General features: G+C 53.3%; 2 protein-coding genes across 2 annotated transcripts in view; both read right to left on the bottom strand.

Annotated features, from left to right (window-relative positions):
• The window catches only part of LOC102461634 (uncharacterized), a 44,848-nt gene extending 38,668 nt beyond the window's left edge, over positions 1-6,180 (bottom strand). Inside the window, exon 1 of the mRNA XM_075900776.1 lies at positions 6,076-6,180. Coding sequence (XP_075756891.1) covers positions 6,076-6,151 — 76 coding nt within the window. The 5' untranslated portion in view covers positions 6,152-6,180. The remainder of the gene's footprint in view (positions 1-6,075) is intronic.
• Positions 6,181-9,474: 3,294 nt separating this feature from the next.
• Positions 9,475-18,290, bottom strand: LOC102461217 (uncharacterized). Its single transcript, XM_006118401.4, has 5 exons — positions 17,647-18,290; positions 15,857-15,999; positions 15,089-15,302; positions 10,940-11,124; positions 9,475-10,171 (listed from the first exon to the last, which is right to left on the bottom strand). The coding sequence occupies exons 1-5, from the start codon at positions 17,663-17,665 to the stop codon at positions 10,115-10,117; spliced, it is 618 nt and encodes a 205-aa protein (XP_006118463.2). The 5' UTR covers positions 17,666-18,290; the 3' UTR covers positions 9,475-10,114.
• Between the last annotated feature and the right edge of the window lie 143 nt (positions 18,291-18,433).

Genomic DNA, 18,433 nt, shown 5'->3' with positions numbered 1-18,433 from the left:
GGCTGGGAGTGAGCCCCAACACCCTGGGGGCCAGCATTGACCTCCCTTGGTTCAGCAAATTCCCTGGTTCGGGACTGGTCAGGTCCCAAGAATACCAGACCAGGGAGGCTCAACCCAGGCACAGAAATTGCTGGATCTCCACCTCGAGGAATTTCTATATCCCTTCTCCTAGGTGGTATTGTGGGCCCAGAAAGGGGCATGACCAGAGATCTCTGTGCTCCAGCAGTCCCGAGAAGAGAAAGGGAGCTGCTCTAAGCAAGATGGGGGAGAGCACAGGACCAAGACTAGGACCGGGGAGCTGTGACGGGCTCCCTGATAGCCAGTTTTCTCAGCCATGCCCACATGCATTTTCTGGCCTTTAGATGGTATTTGAGTGCAAGAAAAAATGGGGGTTTTCTTCGAGTGCTTGTTCACGTTGACTCCAATCAGGTGTGCGCATTTGTACATGGTAGTGGGAAGATCTTCCCCATAGCATCATCTGTCAGGTCAGTCCACAGGCCCCGTGGATCATGGCACTCAACATAGAACCCTGCCAACCTGCTCCTCCCTCAGTTCCTTCTTACCATCAGTGACAGCAAACTGGAACTTCCCATAGCCCTTCATTTAACAAGCACGTTCACCTGGTTTGTACGTCGTTTATCTAAGTAGTAGGTAGAGTTGTGGGGGTCTCTATCCCCTTCTGATCCCCAGGCTCGTGGCATGTCCTAGTGGCTAGACTTTAGAATGTGTGGTCTGCGTGAAGCACATGCCAAAGAGTGATCCGCATTTGGTAGGGTCACCCAAAGGATCACTGGAAGACCTGCTGCAAGTTCTGCCCTGGACCTCTCAGAGATAGAGGGCAGTGGCTTCAAGTGATCCTCATGGAGGCAGCCTACACCCTGTGACAAAGCTCCTCCTTAGTCTTGATTGGTCTCTAAATTCATGGAGATTAAGTCCATTAATGGCTGTTAGCCAGGATGGGTAGGAACGGTCCCTAGCGCTGTGTGTCAGAGGGTGGAGTTGGATGGCAGGAGAGAGGTGGCTTGGTCATTACCCGTTCGGTTCCCTCCCTCTGGGGCACCTGGCGCTGGCCGCTGTGGGCAGACAGGACGCTGGGCTGGATGGACCTTTGGTCTGACCCCGTCTGGCCGCTCTGATGTTCTTAAGTCCCACACTTTCAGGTGGATTACTTGGCTCAGAGGATCCCAGCAGCCCTCAGTTTAGACACTGACTTGCTGTTTTGCTGAGCTACTCTCATCCGTGGCCAGCACAGGGAAAAGAGGGAAATAGGCTCGGTGGCTCCTCCTAGTGATACAGGGTAGGACATGCACTTGTACCAAAGCCAGTCTCTGTAGTGCTGGAATGGGGACTTGGTGTTGGGGAGGAGGGAACCCGGGGCCCAACCTCTATGCTGAGCTCCAGTCCAGAGACCCTGTGATAGCAGCTGTCTGTAATGTCTCTGGTAACCGCTGTGTGACAGCTACGATCCTTGGGCCACTTCTCCACCGCCTTCCCCAGCAACAACCTTACCACACGTTCTTCCTCCTGGTACCTGCTTGCACTTTCTCTTCCGGACTCTCCTCAGACTCCTTGCACGCTAACTGAAGAGGAGCCCTTTTTAACTGGTCTCAACTGATTCTTCATTGGCCCCAGGTGGTCTAAATAGTCTGATTCACTTGACTCTGTAAACATCCTAATTGGCTCCAGATGACTTAATTGCCCCAATTGGTTCTGGAAAGTTCCTGCTGGTTCTGAATTAGGCTTTGTTAGTTTACCCTGAGGACAGAGACTTCTTGGCTGTGTCTAGACTGGCCAGTTTTTCTGGAAAATCAGCCGCTTTTCCGGAAAACTTGCCAGCTGTCTATACCGGCCACTTGAATTTCCACAAAAGCACTGACTTCCTACTGTCTGAAATCAGTGCTTCTTGCGGAAATACTATTCTGCTCCCGTTCAGGCAAAAGTCCTTTTGCACAAAAGGGCCAGTGTAGACAGCTCAGATTTGTTTTCCGCAAAAAAGCCCCGATGGCGAAAATGGCGATTGGGGCTTTTTTGCGGAAAAGCGCGTCTAGATTGGCACAGACACATTTCCACAAAAAGTGCTTTAGCAGAAAAGCGTCCGAGACAATCTAGACGCTCTGTTCCGGAAATGCTTTTAACGGAAAACTTTTCCGTTAAAAGCATTTCTGGGAAATCCTGCCAGTCTAGACGTAGCCACTCAGTCTAGGGTTAATATACTTCCCTTTTACTACTCTCCTGTACCCCTCTGGCCTGACCCTGGCACAGCCCCCATTCTGACCTTCGTCCAGGGGACTTGGCTCCTAGTATTTTCCCATTGGCACAGAGCACTCTGGCTCCATCATCAAGGTCAGTGCTGAGAAAAGACTTGTCCCGAGATGCTTAGCACCAGCATGGCGCCTCCTGAGGCCTGGTGGGGAGCAAGCTCTGGTCTCAGTCGCTGGTGCCCCAGGAAAAAAAAAGAAGCAGCTGGGCTGTTGGTCACTTCCAGCCAAATCTAAGGAAGTGAGATCCTGGTGGGCCAGTTTGAGATCCCGTTAGGGCCACGTTGACTCCTGTCCAGACAAGGCAGTTGAGTTTGGACCCCCCCCCCCATTCACCGGTCCCAAGGAGCCAGCAGCTGCCACTTCCTTCAGCACTGGAAGAGTTTGAAACCACTTAGGACCTGCTGCCCCTTCCAGTGACACTCTTGCCCTCTAGGCAGTGGCAGGAACCTCCAGAACTGGCAGGACCACCCCCCGCAAGTGCAGTAGAGTGAGGCCAGCAATGGTGTCCAGCCATGCTCCCTCTCCACATCCTTCCGCACCAGCCCATTCAGGTGGAGAGTCTCGGCACCCCCCAAGCGCTCAATGACGTGAACCTCAGTTCCGCCACGGTCTCCAGTCTCAGAGGCCTCAGCGTCAGACTCCTACCACTTCTGGTGGAGAACACACTGGGTCAGACCAAAGAACCATCCAGCCCAGGGTCCTGTCGCCCACAGCGGCCAATGCCAGGTGCCCCCCAAAGGGAATGAACAGAACAGGGAATCCTGTCACCTTCCCAAACAGTCTATGGACACCATCCCTACTCCTCCTGGCTAGCAGCCATCGATGGACCCATCTGGAGTATTGCGTCCAATGCTGGGCCTCTCATTACAGAGGGATGTGGACGCGCTACAGAGAGTCCAGCGGGGGGCAACCAGAATAATTATGAGGCTGGAGCACATGACCGACGAGGAGAGGCTGAGGGATTTGGGCTTATTTAGTCCGCAGAAGCGAAGAGTGAGGGGGGATTTGAGAGCAGCCTTCATCTTCCTGAAGGGAGGGTCCAAAGAGGCTGGAGAGAGGCTGTTCTCAGTAGTGACGGATGCAGAACAAGGAGCAATGGGCTCACGTTGCAGTGAGGGAGGTTCCTAGGATATTAGAAGAAATGATTTCCCTAGGAGGATGTTGAGGCACTGGGATGGGTTCCCTAGGGAGGTGGTGGAATCTTCATCCCTAGAAGTTTTTAAGTCTCGGTGTGACAGCGAGTCGGGGTCCCCCAACTCCTGCACCCCGAAGTGGCACGAACAGACTCCACCAGCCGGTAGAACAGAGGGAGTTTATTGCTTCTCCAGGATACAGCACAGCACAGATGGAATCTGGTCACAGAGCTGGGCTAGGATGCCTCAGCCCCCTTGAGATGGGGGAGCCTGGGCCCCTAAATCCCAGCCCCTTGCTTAGGCTGCTTCCCCCCATGATACCAGACAGAAACTAAAAAAAACCTCTCTTCCAGCCCTGCCCCCAGCCAGGTGCTGGTCTCGCCCTCCTTCCTTTGTCTCCCTCCCTGGGAGGCTGAGCCTGGGTGTCTGGGTTAATCCACATTTGTGAGAGTCAGTGAGAATCTCCCATCCCAGCGCAGGGGGACCCGGGTCACAGAGCAGACACCCCCCACTGCGCCACACTCGGCTCGACAAAGATAGTTGGGATTGGTCTTGCTTTGGGCAGGGGGCTGGACTCGATGACCTCCTGAGGTCTCTTCCAGCCCTATGATTCTATCCTCTGAATTTATCTAGTTTTTATTTTTGGGGGGTGGGGGGTTGGAACCCTGTTAAAGTCCTGGTCTTCACAACCTCCTCTGGCAAGGAGTTCCACAGGTTGACTCTGGGTTGTGTGAAGCAATACTTTCTTTTTGTTTGTTTTTAAACTGCTATCTATTAATTTCATTTGGTGACTCCTAGTTCTTGTGTTATGGGAGCAAGTAAATAACTTGGATCTGTGAATGGACTTGTGGGGCTATGTAGAGCTGACGACAGGTTTCCTGAGTACTGGACATTTCACTGCATCATCCATCGGGAGCAACTGGTGTCTAAAAACCTGAATTTAGACCATGTAACAAAACCCGTCCTAGAAATGGTCAGTTAAATTCGTATACATGCTCTTAACCACAGAATGCAAGAATCTCATTGCGGAGCTCAACCAAGGTCTTCCAGGAGACTTGCCACTGCACTGTACTGTAAGATGGCTTTTGAAAGGCAAAGTGCTGTTTCGGTTTTTTTAAACTTTTGGATGCCGTGAAACTGTTCATGGTAGAGAAGCATAAGGAATATCGCAAACTCTCAGACCCACATTGGGTTTTAGATTTGGCGTTTCTGGTGGACACACTGGGTCATCTGGACAGACTTAACCTGACCTACTACAAAGGAAATTAAAGATGCTGCCTGACCTGGTGCAAAGTGTATTTGTGTTTGCCAATAAACTCAAGCTATTCAAGGCACAACTTCAAAGGCAGGAACTGACACATTTTCCCTCGTTGTTAAATGCGGTCAACAAGCAGCTGAGGCCTGGAAAAAAAGCACAGCACAGTATGCAACATTGTTGAAAAACTTCAGGATAGTTGTGTAGAAAGATTCTATGATCTACAATTGAAAAGGCCACAGATTTCATTCCTGGTCGACCATTTCACTGCGGAGTCTGACTGTTTGAAAGCCCTGTTGGTCACAGATGAAGCAACTTCTCAGATTGAGCTGACTGAACTGTCAGAAGACGATAGATTGAAGTCTTTTCTAAAGGAAAGAACACTTGAATTCTGGAAAACTGAACCGATGGGAAAAAACCACAATATTAAACAGGCTGCGCTCAGACTACTGTCAATGTTTGGATCAACATACCTTTGTGAGTCAGTTTTTTCTACATTGAAACGTGTGAAATCGAAGCATCGATCTGTTCTAACACACACGTGAGGGAATTACTTCGATGGCCTCAACCGAACACAAGCCAGATTTTAAGAGGATCGTTGAAAACAAGGATTGCCAAAAGTCCCACTGAGTCAAAAACTGTAACATGCAAGGTAAGAAATAACATTGTGGTTTACCTTTCCAAGGTATTGTAAATTACACACTGAAAAGATCTGTGTACATATATATATTTATACACACACACACACACACACACACACACACATACATACATACAATCACTGCAAACTTACCATCATGCAAGTTACATCTAAGTGCTTCAAGAGGATTATGCAGTTTACAGCTTACCTAGAACCTATAGTGTCTGCTTGTTCGTACCCAACAGAAATAATTTCCAAATTTCGAATACATTTCAACCTCTTGTTGAATCTTTATCTACGTAAGTGAAGGACCTTTTCTACAAATTCTTTAAGATTTCAAAGAATTTAACAAATTCAATGATTGTCTTCTTTTTACCATGGATATTAAGAGTTTCTACACCATCATCCCCCACAAGGAAATCAAGGTGTCATTGGGATGCTGTCGTGCAGAGGTTGGGCACCTAATATTTAGACGATAAGTCTCCAGCTAAAGCAGTCCAGAGCTGCCAGCCTGCCCCTCCAACGCCTGCCCCTCAGCAACACATGAATTGCAGAGTCTGGCCGGTCCAGATGGTCTGTAATTCCGTCTGCTGCTCCGAGGGAATGGCAGCCCTGTCCCTGTGCCACCCACAGTGGAGATGTGTTTCTACTGGCCCCTGAATCGGGTCACTGAGGAGACAAACCAACCCACTCCCTAACGTGTCTGGTATTTCCAAGCCCCCACTCCCACTGCCCATGCCCCCTCCCCTAGGGCTCCCCTCTAGGCCCTGCGCTCCCTATACTCACTTTCTGTAGGTGCCCCCTGTAGTGCTGTCCAGAGGGTGACGAGCCCCAGGAGGAGAAAGAGGCCCCCTGACTTCATGGTACTGCCAGAGCTGGGTCTGAGTGCCCAGAGTGGAGCCAGTCTGCAATTTAAAGTCACACCCAGGTGGAGCTGGTTCAAGCGTGGGAGGAAGCAGCGCACGGTGATCTAGAAGCACCTCCCATGTTTAAGTCTAATTCAATGTTTCAAGGAGCCAGCTCCAGGTATCTGTCCCTGCCCACACAGAAGGGTATAATCAGCACTTGGTCATGTTTAGAAATTGCCCTGGAAGGCAAAGCAAAGAGCCCTCAGGAGGAAAGTAGAGGGACTGAGACCCATCAATACCTAAGGCCATTGGTGAGGGCAGAGAACGGGTCGTATAGACTAGACCCACCTGAGTCCAACAGACAGGCCTGGCTTCAGACCTCCAATGCTCCTGCAGGGAACTTCTTCTGAAGCAGCAAGAACCATACTGTCTTGCACTGGGTCATGCACAGATTAGGATACTGATCCCATCTGAGGACTGAGAGGCACTCGTACCATTGTCCGCTTCCCTTGAGGCCCAGTCGGATGGATTCTGTTAGTGCTGCCCCGGGCTGAGGCTTGGAAAGAGCAAAAGCTCTCGGTGCATGTTTACTGCACGTATCATTTCTTTGGCATTCCTAATGGCAGGTATCTCCAGGAGACCCCCGTCCTCACCCGAGTACTTGGAAGGTGCTGAAACACTATCACATTCTCCTTCCCACACCCTGGCACAGCCATGGGCAACCAAGGCTAGACAGTGGCCGCGGGAGGGGGCTGCAGGACTGTCGTAACCAAGTCGGTCTCCTGCTTGCCCACCTAGAACGCACAGGGTGCCAAGAGAACCGCAGCAGTGCTGGGACTGGATTGATGTGAGCAATCGGACGTACCTCACTCCATGTGCCCTTGATCTACACACATGCCACTTTTGTAATAGCAGTAGGAAAAAAATCCCATGTGGATGGAAACCAGCAAAATATGGCAACCCTGCATGGGCAACAGTACACAAGATGTCGGGCCTCCCCCAGAACCCAACAGGCTATAGGTTGCCCACCACTGCCTTCTTATCGCCAGCCTGTGCTCAGAACTAACTCTGCATAGATTGATCAGTTCAGCAGCTCTTCTCCTGAACGTGGGATTCCCTGGGGTGATGATGTGCCCTGAACTGGATGCAGGAATCCAGGAGGGGCCTGTCAGCCAGGACTTTATACCATGTCTTGCCTGCTTTGCAATGCTCCTTCTGATGCAGAATACAGTCCTCGGTGTTTCGGGCTGCAGCTGAGCGAGCAGCAGCCGGCTACGCGAACGTAATCCCCGGAGTCCCTTTCAAGGTTATCCTTCGTCCACATGGATGACTGCCTGTTTCTGCCTGTTATGCCCAGCAGCTCTTGCCTAGACTCTCCCTGTAACGGGTTGAAATCTTCTGGACAGTGGCTGTGGCCGTTCTGCTGTAAGAGCTGGTGCTATTCACAGGGCCTTCTCCTGCCACTGTCATCCATCCAACGGTGCTTCCGCAATCCCGTTTACATGCCTGACTTCTGCTCCCAGACTGACGTGTGCAGGCTGTGAGGCACGTCGACTGACGTGTGCAGGCTGTGAGGCACGTCGACTAACGCCTGCATCTAGGGGCCAGACCTCGCAGCCCTGGAGCAGTGCCCCAGTGAAGTCAACAGACAAAGAAAACCCAAGACAACGTTCAATAACCAGCATTATCCACATTCCCCTCAATAGTAGCCTCTTGGGCCTGTTCAACAGGAGATTACATCACTCTCCCCAGGGCTGTTCAATGCTATCGGCGCTGGTGCCCTAGGCAGCCCAGCACCAGCACCCCCCACTCCTCATGGGGGGTGATGTAGTGGGGGGGCCTTGCTAGGGCTGTGGCGACCTCTGCTGTCTGGTCATTATGCAAAGGGGGCTCCAAACCTGTCTGACCAGCTACCCCCCATGGGGAGAAACAAAGGAAGGTGGATGCTGCCCCTGGCTGGGGGGCAGGGCTGGAGGAGAGTTAGTTTCGTTTCTGTCTGGGAGCATGGAGGAAGCAGCCTCAGCAACAGGCTGGGGGGTTTAGAAGCCGAGACCCCCCCCATATCAAGGGGGGCTGAGGCATCCTAGGCCTGCCCTGTAACCTGATGACATCTGTGCTGTGCAGTATCCCGGAGAAGCAATAAACCACCTCTATTCTACTGGCTGGCGGAGTCTGTTCGTGCCATTTCGGGGGTGCAGGAGGCAGGGGACCCCCAACGCGCCGTCACAGGGGGGACAGCCACTCTGAGAGGGACAGGGGGCTGCCGACTCTCCCCAATCGGACACCACTGCCAGAAATGGCATCTGGCCCGTCTAGCTCGGAATAGGGATGTGACTGGTTGGCTACCCTAGGCAGAGACAGGGAGGGGGGGAGGCTCACCTCCTCCTCAGGAAGCAGGCAGGAAGTGTGGGTGGCAGCAAACAGCACATGCACAGGCCATTGGAGCAGAGAGGCTGTGCAGCCGGCAGGAGAGAAGTGGTGCTCTGAAGGGGACTTTCCCACCACTGACTGTGTGGACGCCCACTGCTCCTCCTGAGACCTCCGGCCCATGCTCGCGCCATTCACTGCCACCTGGGGAGCAGGGGCTGGGCGCAGCCTGCGGGGGGAGCCCGGCCGTGGGGTGGAGTTGAGGGATGGAGCTGGCAGAGCACGGGGCAGAGGGGCTGGCCAGAGCATGGGGACACCCTGACATGAGGCAATTTAGTGCCTCGTCTTTGTGGTGCCCCCTGCAGCTGCGAGTTTTGTGTGTCAGCAGGGATGGCCCTGACTCTGTCATGTACCAAATTAGTTTCTGCTAATAATTTTTGTCCCTTCAACCTTTTCCCTCCCCCCTTCTTATGTCTCGGAGTTTCACTGAGAACTGAATTTAGATTCACTGACTTGTAGTTTCCTGGTTTATTCGTTCCCTCATTTAAACTGAGGCAACGCGAGCTCTGCTCACATTGGGTCTGGCATCCAGGGGCAGGTTTCCTCCAATGAATGCATTGGACAGAGGGGCCCGAAGACATGCGAAGAGCAATGGTTGCGCCATCAAACCTCGACAGACAGGGCTGTCCTGGCGACTCTGGCCAGCACTCCATGGGGTACCCAGACAGCTCTGGGCAGGCCCCCTAGCTCCAGTGTGTCTCTCCCACTCCCTGGGACCATTCGGAGGGGGAGGTGATACAAACGTGACCTACCAGTGCAAAGGAAGTGCAGAGAGGCTTCTGAAGGAGGCAAGCCAGTGTAGCGTTACCCCCAAAGCAGAGTGCGCCCCCCCCACCCCGAGGTGCTGCCCAGCTGCCCTGGGAGAGCGCTGTGACCAGTACTCAGACATGCACATGCCGGCTCTCACATGTTCAGGAAAGCAGTTGTATTTTAAAACAATACACAGAACTGAGAAAAGCCCCCACAGGCCACGTCCCACAGAGCAGATAGCTCCACTCTCATTCTCCAATTTTGCCCACTTCTCTGCAGGTCATGTTCACCCCGCCCCAAGGCAGCTGAGAGTCTTGGTCTGGCTGTACAGGATCTGCACATCACCCAAGACCTGAGCTTCAAGTTGGGTCCTTCAAGACAGAGGCAGCGTTTCCCAAAGGGATGTACTAAAAGTAGGCTTGTAGTTGTCTGAAGAGCTGGTGTTTCAGGCCAAACATCACCCATGTGCTGGGCTCTTTTCAAGCACAGACTAAGACAGCCTCTGCCCTGATCTTACAGTCTAACTGGAGCCCAGGAACTACACCCCACTGTATCGAACAAGGCAAAGGACATGGGGAGGGAGAGAGAAAAGGAGCAGTGCTGGGGGCCTGTGGCAGCAGAGAGCGGCTACGGGCCATGTAGTGCACCTGACGTCATTCCAAGCTTCTGGAATCATTCAAGCTCTGATCCTCCTTTCACTGCTCAAGGCTCAAGCTACAAATGCAGCTGCTCCTAGTTCCTGCACACAAGCTGCAAATTCTCGGTCAAAGCAAATCTCTCTCTTTCCATCATCTTCACACTTAGAAGCTCTCTCCCGCTTTGTTCCCTCTCTTTCCTTTCAGCATGACGACAATCACCTAAAGAGAATCATTAAAGCAGAGAGATCAGTAACTCCTGAGATTACGGCCTCAGCCTTAAAGGCTACACGCTCAGCTGGTTCCACTCACCCTCAGATTCTGGGTAAGAGCGTATTTGCACAGGCAGAGCCGGATGCTGAAGCCTAATTCGCCCACTGGCAAAGGCAAGTCACCTTTGCATTTATGTTGTGGTTCCACGTCCAAGCAGCTCTTACCGTAGTTTGGCATTTACAAGATGAAAGCCCCTTTTGGAAACCAGGGCCCTCCATGTGAGACTCGCCTCAGCCCGCCCAGAGCATTCCAGGCTGAGAGACACTTTGCTGCTGCAACCCCTGAGCTTTGGCTTCTGGATTAATGAGGACAAAGGTTATCCTGCAGCAGTGAATCCCCAACGCCCTCCCTACTTGTCCTCTCCATGCTGCCCGTCTGAGCCCCCCGGCTGTAGTGCAGCACCCAGGGGAGAAACACCTACCCCCACAGGCCAGCCATTCTACCAACCCCTCCAGGAGGCACCATCTCTGGGCAGCCCGGGCGAGGGGGCTGAGCAGCTGCATCCCGTCTGCAAGTTGATTCCAAGTGCAGCATGTTTATGATGTTCTCAAATCCCACCAGCAAGCTGCTCCCTGGCCTCCTCTAGCCAAGCTAAGTGGAGACTCATTCCCATTCGGCTGGGAATCCCTTGCAGAGGGATGAGGTGAGAGTTCTCCTTCCCACCTTCACGCCCAGGGCAGCTGGCGCTGTAAAACCCTCCAGGCTCCAAGGACTCACCGGAGTGAAGGCAAGGCTGAGCAGCCCTTTCCCCAGGTTGAGAGCCAACAGCCCCAGGGCAGTAGCAAGGACAGGAACCGGTTTCCCCCAGCAGCAGGTGGAATTAGGGCTCACGCTGCTTCCTTGCTCTGAAACCAGCAGCATAGTCCCCCTGGGTGATGAGATCGACCGGGCAGTTGAGCACTCTGGAAGACAAAAGGCCAGGCACAGGCGGCGTCAGACAGACTTCCTCCACCCCTCCCACAGACAGCGACACTTCCCGCTGGGGGGAGAGAGTTCCATGGAGCTGGACTCTCCATGGGACTGCCACACGCTAGAGACAAACCGCAACAAGTGTGGCAGCATCCCCACCTCTAATCACCACCAGGGAACCTGGTGGCTCGTTATTCGTGAGTCTATTAACAATTAAATGTCCCCTCCCCAAACTGAGCCTCCTTTTCCTTGAGGGAGATTTCAGGCCAAGGGGTATCTCCAAGCCGTACCCATTAGAGGGTCAGACCATGGCTTCCGTTATGGGACATTCACTGGTGGAAATGGAGTTACTCCAGGTTTACACAAGTGTGACTCAAACCAGACTCTGACCCAGAGCATTTGGGGGTCAGACACGTAGAGAAAACATCCCTCCCGCCAATAGGAGGGTGGGTGAGAGAATGGTGAGACACAGCAGAAGGGCCTAGTGGTCAGCGTGCACAGGACACAAACACGCCGGCACAAGGAGACTGGACACCAGGCTCAGAAATGGCTGAAGTGTGAAAGCTGCAACTTGGCTGCCAATCGTTCTTATTCCCCCCAACCCTGAGCAGCAAGGGATGCAGGGAAATTGGTCGGAACTGGACATTATTCCAACTCCTCCCCTCTTCCTATGGCGATTCTGACCGCTCCTGCAGGCTCTCGCGGCAGGCTGGCGCAGCCTGGGGAGTCTGCCCCAGAGTGGATCTGTTCGCTCACAAGTGAAAAGCTCCCAGCTTGCCAGACCCCTTCGCAGAACACTACCCATGGGAAAGAGGCTGGAGTATGGGTGGGGTGCCAGCCTCCCCACTGTCCAGGATTAGTTCTCTAACCTCCGAACCAGTATGCGGCTCTTCCCGTGAAGCCTAGAAAGACAAGATCCCTGCCTCAAAGCGCTTGCAGTCAGACTCAGTGAGAGGCAGAGCAACTCAGCGTGGGAGGCTGCTGGGGAAATCTCTGTGGGAAGGCTCCTTGCAAGAAGCAGGTTTTAAGTACAGGTTTACCTCACTTCCCAGCTGTGGCTCAATTCTGGTGCCAGCACAGAGTGATCCACCTTCTTCTATTGCATTTCCAGTATCCACACCTTGCAGCTTCAGAGCTTTCATCCCAGACAGTCGGTTGTTTGTCCTGCCCGGCTGTTATCATCATTGCCGGACTGAAAACACCACTGAGTTAATTCCTCCAGCTAGTTGGTTGAGGCTCTGGGAGGCGGCAACTGCAGCAAATAAAAGCTTGCTCTGGACACAGGCAGCTCCTGGGCTGAAATGTCAAACTACCCCAGCAATGGCTCACACCATCGGGCTTCAACGTAATGAGACTCCACAGCCTGAAGCCACACTCCTGAGGCACGGTGCTAGATCTCAGAGCTAAACATGGCCTGGCCGGGTCACTACTTGGATGAGAAACCCCCAAGAGAACCCAGGAGCTGCAGGAAGTGGCAGGAGTAATGATACTTTTCCTTCTGGATCAGTTCAGAACTCAGGCTCCATCCTTGGAGGTCCCTATAGAATCGCAGAATCCAAGGGCGGGCAGAGCCCTCATGAGTCGAGTCCCGCCCCCTGCCCAATGTAGGACCAACCCAAACTCAATCATCCCAGCCAGGGCTTTGTCAAGCCAGGACTTAAAAACCTCTAGGGATGCAGATTCCAACCCCTCCTTAGGGAACCCAGCCCAGCGCTTCCCCACCTTCCTAGGGAAATTGTTTGTCCTAATATCCAACCTAGATCTCCCCCACTTGAGACCATTACTCCTTGTTCCGCCACCTGCCACCGACAACAGCCTTGGAACCTCCCTTCAGGAAGCTGAAGGCTCCTCTCAAATCCCCCCTCACTCTTCTCTTCTGCAGACTAAATAAGCCCAGATCCCTCAGCCCCCTCTCCTAGGTCATATGCTCCAGCCCCCTCATCATTCTGGTTGCCCGCCGCTGGCCCCTCTCCAACGTGTCCACATCCTTTCTATAATGGAGGCCCAGAACTGGACGCAAAACTCTACATGTGGCCTTACCAGTGCCGAATATAGGGGGATAACTTCTCTAGATCTGCTGGCAATGCTTCTCCTAGTACAACCTAATGTGCCATTGGCCTTCTTGGCTACAAGGGTGCCATGTTGACTCTTATTCAGCTTCTGATCCACTGTAATCCCCAGGTCCTTTACTGCTGAAGTGCTGCTTAGCCAGTCGGTCCCCAGCCTGTACCAATGTTTGGGATTCTTCTGTCTCAAGTGCAGGACTCTACACTTGTCCTTGTTGAACCTCATCAGATTTCTTTTGGCCCAATCCTCCAATTTGCCTAGGTCACTCTGGACCCTATCCCTGCCCTCCAGTGTATCTACCTCTCCTCCTAGCTTAGTGTCATCCACAAACTTGCTGAGGGTGCAATCCATTCCGTCATCCAAGTCATTAATAAAGATGTTTAACAAAACCGGCCCTAGAACTGTTCCTTGGGGCACTCCTCTTGAAAATGACTGCCAACCAGATGTCGAGCCGTTGATTGCTTACCTGTTGGGCCTGATAATCTAGCCAGCTTTCTGTCCGCCTTACAGTCCATTTATCCAATCCATACTTCCTTCACTTGTGGGAGACCGTATCAAAAGCTTTGCTCAAGTCAAGGTCTATCACATTCACTGACTTCCCCATGTCCACAGAGCCAGTTACCTTGTCAGAGAAGCTAATCAGGTTGGTCAGGCACGACTTGCCCTTGGTGAATCCATGCTGACTGTTCCTGATCACTTTCCCCTCTTCCATGTGCTTCAAAATGGATTCCTTGAGGCTCCCCTCCATGATTTTTCTGGGGACTGAGGTAAGGCTGATGGGTTTATAGTTCCCTGGATTTTCCTTCTTCCCTGGACCCTTTTCTTAAGAGAAGGGGTGTTTGCCTTGGCTTCTTGGCCAAATTCCAAAGCAGGGAATTCCATCCTGACTCCCTGGATTCCCACCTGGATTTTCAAATGAATCAGGTATTTGTTGTGCTGCGTCACTGGTGACTAGAAAGTGGTACGGAGATTTCTGATGCAAGCTTGGCTGCATGTGTCTTCTGGGGAAATGACATCTTGGAACCCAAATCCAACTCCTTCCGCCTGCCCCAGGGCACTTTCACAAGTTAGTCATGCAACAAACAAAGACACGGGGCCAAATTCAGCCCTGAGCAGATGTGACTCACTGATTTCCATGACGTGGCACTCACTTACACCAGGGCTGCACTTGGCCGCTCGGGGGACAGTCCCACAAAGGAGTCCAAGGGCCCTTCCCTGGGAGGGCACAATCCTGCAGTGCCAGGAGCCAGTCACAGGCTTGCCGCCTGCACCCTTTTCCCACTTGTGCACATGGGAACAGTCTGGAACCTCTGTGAATGCTTTTTGTGCGTTAGAAGCTCTAGAATTCAAACAACCGTTTCCTTACGGAGTGCTGAATCTAGCAGCACCTTGATCTCACTAGCACAGGGCGAGACTGTTCCCTGGTTCTGCATAGCTATGCAGGAGAGCAAGGCCTCCCACCTGTGGGGGACCTTCAGGGGACCAGGTTCAGGGACAGAGTAGAGGCAGCATCCAGGAGCAAGTGAGCAGAGTTCTGGAGCCTGGTCAGGCATGAGGGAGCAACAAGCTGCATGCTCAAGTGGTATCACAGTTCAAATCCCTCCTCCCCCGCCCAACTGCAAGAGGGGGAGCAGAAGAGGACTGAAGAGTCCCCGAATCACAGGACCTTGCTGGAGAGCACAGCTCTGTACTGCTGAGGTGAAAGGCTGTCCAGCCCTGGGAACTACAATGAACCTCCTTTCTGCCCCTGCACCTTGTGATCAATCCGAGTCTCACTCATTTGCGTGGCCCATTGCCTTTGGCTGGGGGAGGGCACAACGTCTTTTGTCTAAACCCTTTTGTATCCCCGTGAAGTCTGACTGTGATCCAAACACTGCGCTGCCGCCTCACCTGCTACCTGCAGGATGATGTCTGCCTGCTGATTGAAATGCCCAACTCTGGCCCACAGGGAACAGCGGTAGGCGCCAGAGTCCTCCGGCTGGACCTCAGGAATGACCAAGGATTGCTGCTCATCCATCAGGAACTCCCGCTGGGTCCCTGAATACAGGCGGGTGCTATTCTCATGTCTCCGGATCAGCCCCATTTCATGACTCTCGTTGGCTACCTGCAATGCCCCAACAGAAGCCCTGTGAGCACGTCAACAGCGATCAGCGACAAGCTGTGGACTATGCTGCCACCGATCCCAAACATCTGACTTCTACTTGTGCAAACATTGGCATGAGCAGCCGTGGCATTAATGTGGGTGACCCCGTTTTATGCACACCAATGCCCCGTTTGCATGTATAAATTAGGTACTGAGTCCCCTGCTAGCAAAGCTCAATGTTTCTTTCATGGGAAACAGGTGCAGCCCAATTGGCGACAACCCGCTAAAATGGTCTCAAACCTGGAAGCTGGACATGAAGAGGCAGACTTTCCTGTTGCTGAAGGGAGAGTCCATAGCAGCTGTCTGGAGAAACTACCACTTCCTCCAGGAGTAAGACAGAAAGCAGCACTGTCACACCCCTCTGGGTCTGTGCCTGCCCACCCCACAAGTCATGGCACGTGAAATAAGGTAGGGAGGACAGGACCCCTGGTTTGCTGGCCACGAGAAGCTCATAATGAAATTTGCTGCTGCTCAGAAAGGTTGCGACTTTCCAGGACGGTTAATAAAACAGTTACCTTGTACCAGCCAATGGCCCAGTAGTTGTGCATCCCTCCAGCAGCAGTGGGACATGGTAGGAGTGCAGTTTCCCCACACTGGGCTCTTACAGACCCAGCTGCCACAGCTGTTCTTTGCAGGAGAAGCCACAGGCAACAAAGAGCTAGAAAGGAGAGAATCAGGGTTCTGAGTAGTCTACTGCCGTGCCGTGCCGTCCCGTCCCCCCCCCCACACACACACACACACCGGTATTCTCAAGAGAGACTTATATCCAGGTATCAGAGGGGTAGCAGTGTTAGTCTGAATCTGCAAAAGCAGCGAGGAGTCCTGTGGCGCCTTATAGACTAACTGAAGTGTAGGAGCATAAGCTTTCGTGGGCAAAGACCCACTTCGTCAGATGTCTATAAGGTGCCACAGGACTCCTCGCTGCTTATATCCAGGAAAAGCCACTGATAAATCCGCTTCTGAATTCCTTATAACAGGAGCTGTTTCCACTGGGGCTGGAACCGAGGTCACCTTGGGAGGATTTCTTGTTAGTTCTATGCCTGCCTACTTATATACCTCCTGCACTTACTGGTGCTCAAAGGGTCCAGTACACCTTCTCCAGCTCTGTGAGACACCTTGTCCCTGAGTCCTTTTGCTGAGCTTTCAGAGGAGCTGCAGAAAAGTGACTGCTGTTTCTCTGAGATGCCATGAGTTTATTTGAAAGAAACTTCAGGCAATTAAAGCACAGAGACTGTGACCTGCTCCACATCACACAGGAAGTCTGTGGCTGAGCAAGGAATTGCATCGTGCGTCTTGTTTACATGGAGACTGAGTCTATGCTTTGAGCTAGAAGTGTAAATTCCCCAGTTCATGGAGCCAGCCCTAGGCTAGCTCAAAGTGAGTTAGTGTACTTAAACAAGAGTGTAGCCAGAGCGGAACACACGGTGAGTGGAGCTAGCTACTCAGAATATGCACCGTGTGTCCTGGAGGGATCTCACTCAGGGCCGCCAGCCCTTCCTGCCAGTCACGCAGCTTCAGCAACACTCTATTTTTAGTATGCAAGCTCCATCAGAGCAAGCATAGGTATGTTTCCTTGAGTTGAGAACTATCACTGCAGCTCCAAATGTAGATGCACCTGAGCAAATGGCAGGCCAGGGTGCAAATCTACAGCACAGCCTGTCAGGCACTAACAGGCCACACAGACCTCGCACTAAGCGTTTCATAGTGTAGAGCCCTGAATACATCACAAACGTTAATGTATTCATCTTACAACCTCCCTGGAGCTAGAAAAATATTATCCCCATTTTCCAGTTGGGGATACCGAGCCTAGGTGAGATTAAGCAACTTGCCCGAGGTCTCAAATTGAGTCTGTTGAACAGCCAGGAACAGAACTTAAATCTTCTTAACCACAAAATCATCTTGCGTCTTTCTTTCAGAGACACTTGGGGCAGAGGCTGTGTCTCCCCATGTCTGTAGCGTATTATTGGCACCGACAGGATGCAAAAAGAGTCATAACAGAGGACACTATTAGAGGAGAGGCGAAGACTTCATTTGGTTTTAAGAATAAATTTCACTCCCTTCCAAGTTACAGCTACGCAGACAAGTAATAACATTCTCCTGGAACATAAAAATAAGCAACTGAATTCACGTCCTCACAGGGAATTCTATTTCACATTGTACTGATCAGATGCACTGTCAGTCTCTCCCCTTGCTGGGCCACACAGCCTGTTGGGAGCTCACTCTACACCCTCTTGGCATGGTGCTGCCAAAGACGAGAGAAAGAAAGCGCAGGCAGGTGAATAAACGTCTAATGAGGAGGACTCACCCAAGCACAGGATCTGCATGGTCTGGGCAGCTTGCAGTCGCAGGAGTACCTGTGCCCCCTAAACTTCCTGTCGAGTAAATGGAAACAAGTGGGCTTGGCTATGCAGAAAACGAAAGCGAGCGCTTCATCAAACCCCGCTCCCCAACATGACGCACTAGCTGGGACCCTGACTGCGGCACCGCCTGAGCACAGGGACAGGCCCAAGGTCATCAGACTGCCAGAAGGAACGGACTGGACTGGAGCGTGTCACCCTAGGGCAGTGGGGGGTTGCCGGGCTGGGGGGGCGGCCGTGCCCGGGCCACGTGCCGGGTGGCGGGGCCGCCCACGCGCCATGGTCCAGGAGCCAGCACCGCACACGCCGTGGGCAGGGCCGCCCACACCATTCCACGGGGACACAAACACCCACGGGCGCCACGCTGGGGACCACGGCCCAGGGCCCTGCCAGGGCAGCCTCCCTCCTCCCACGCTGGGGCAGCCATTGCCCCCCCCCGCGGCTCTGCCCCTTGGGGCCTGAGACAAGACGCAGGCGCGGAGCGGGGGGGGAAGGGCCGGGCCGGGCCCCCCCAGGCAGGGCCCCCCCCACGGCGGCTGAGGCCGGGCCGGGGCCCCCAGGCAGGGCCCCCCCCACGGCGGCTGAGGCCGGGCCGGGCCCCCCCAGGCAGGGCCCCCCCCACGGCGGCTGAGGCCGGGCCGGGCCCCCCCAGGCAGGGCCCCCCCCACGGCGGCTGAGGCCGGGCCGGGCCCCCCCCGGCAGGGCCCCCCCCACGGCGGCTGAGGCCGGGCCGGG

This window comes from Pelodiscus sinensis, chromosome 18, assembly GCF_049634645.1.
Source record: "Pelodiscus sinensis isolate JC-2024 chromosome 18, ASM4963464v1, whole genome shotgun sequence".
NCBI lineage: Eukaryota > Metazoa > Chordata > Testudines > Trionychidae > Pelodiscus > Pelodiscus sinensis.
This window is presented reverse-complemented; position numbering and strand designations above follow the sequence as displayed.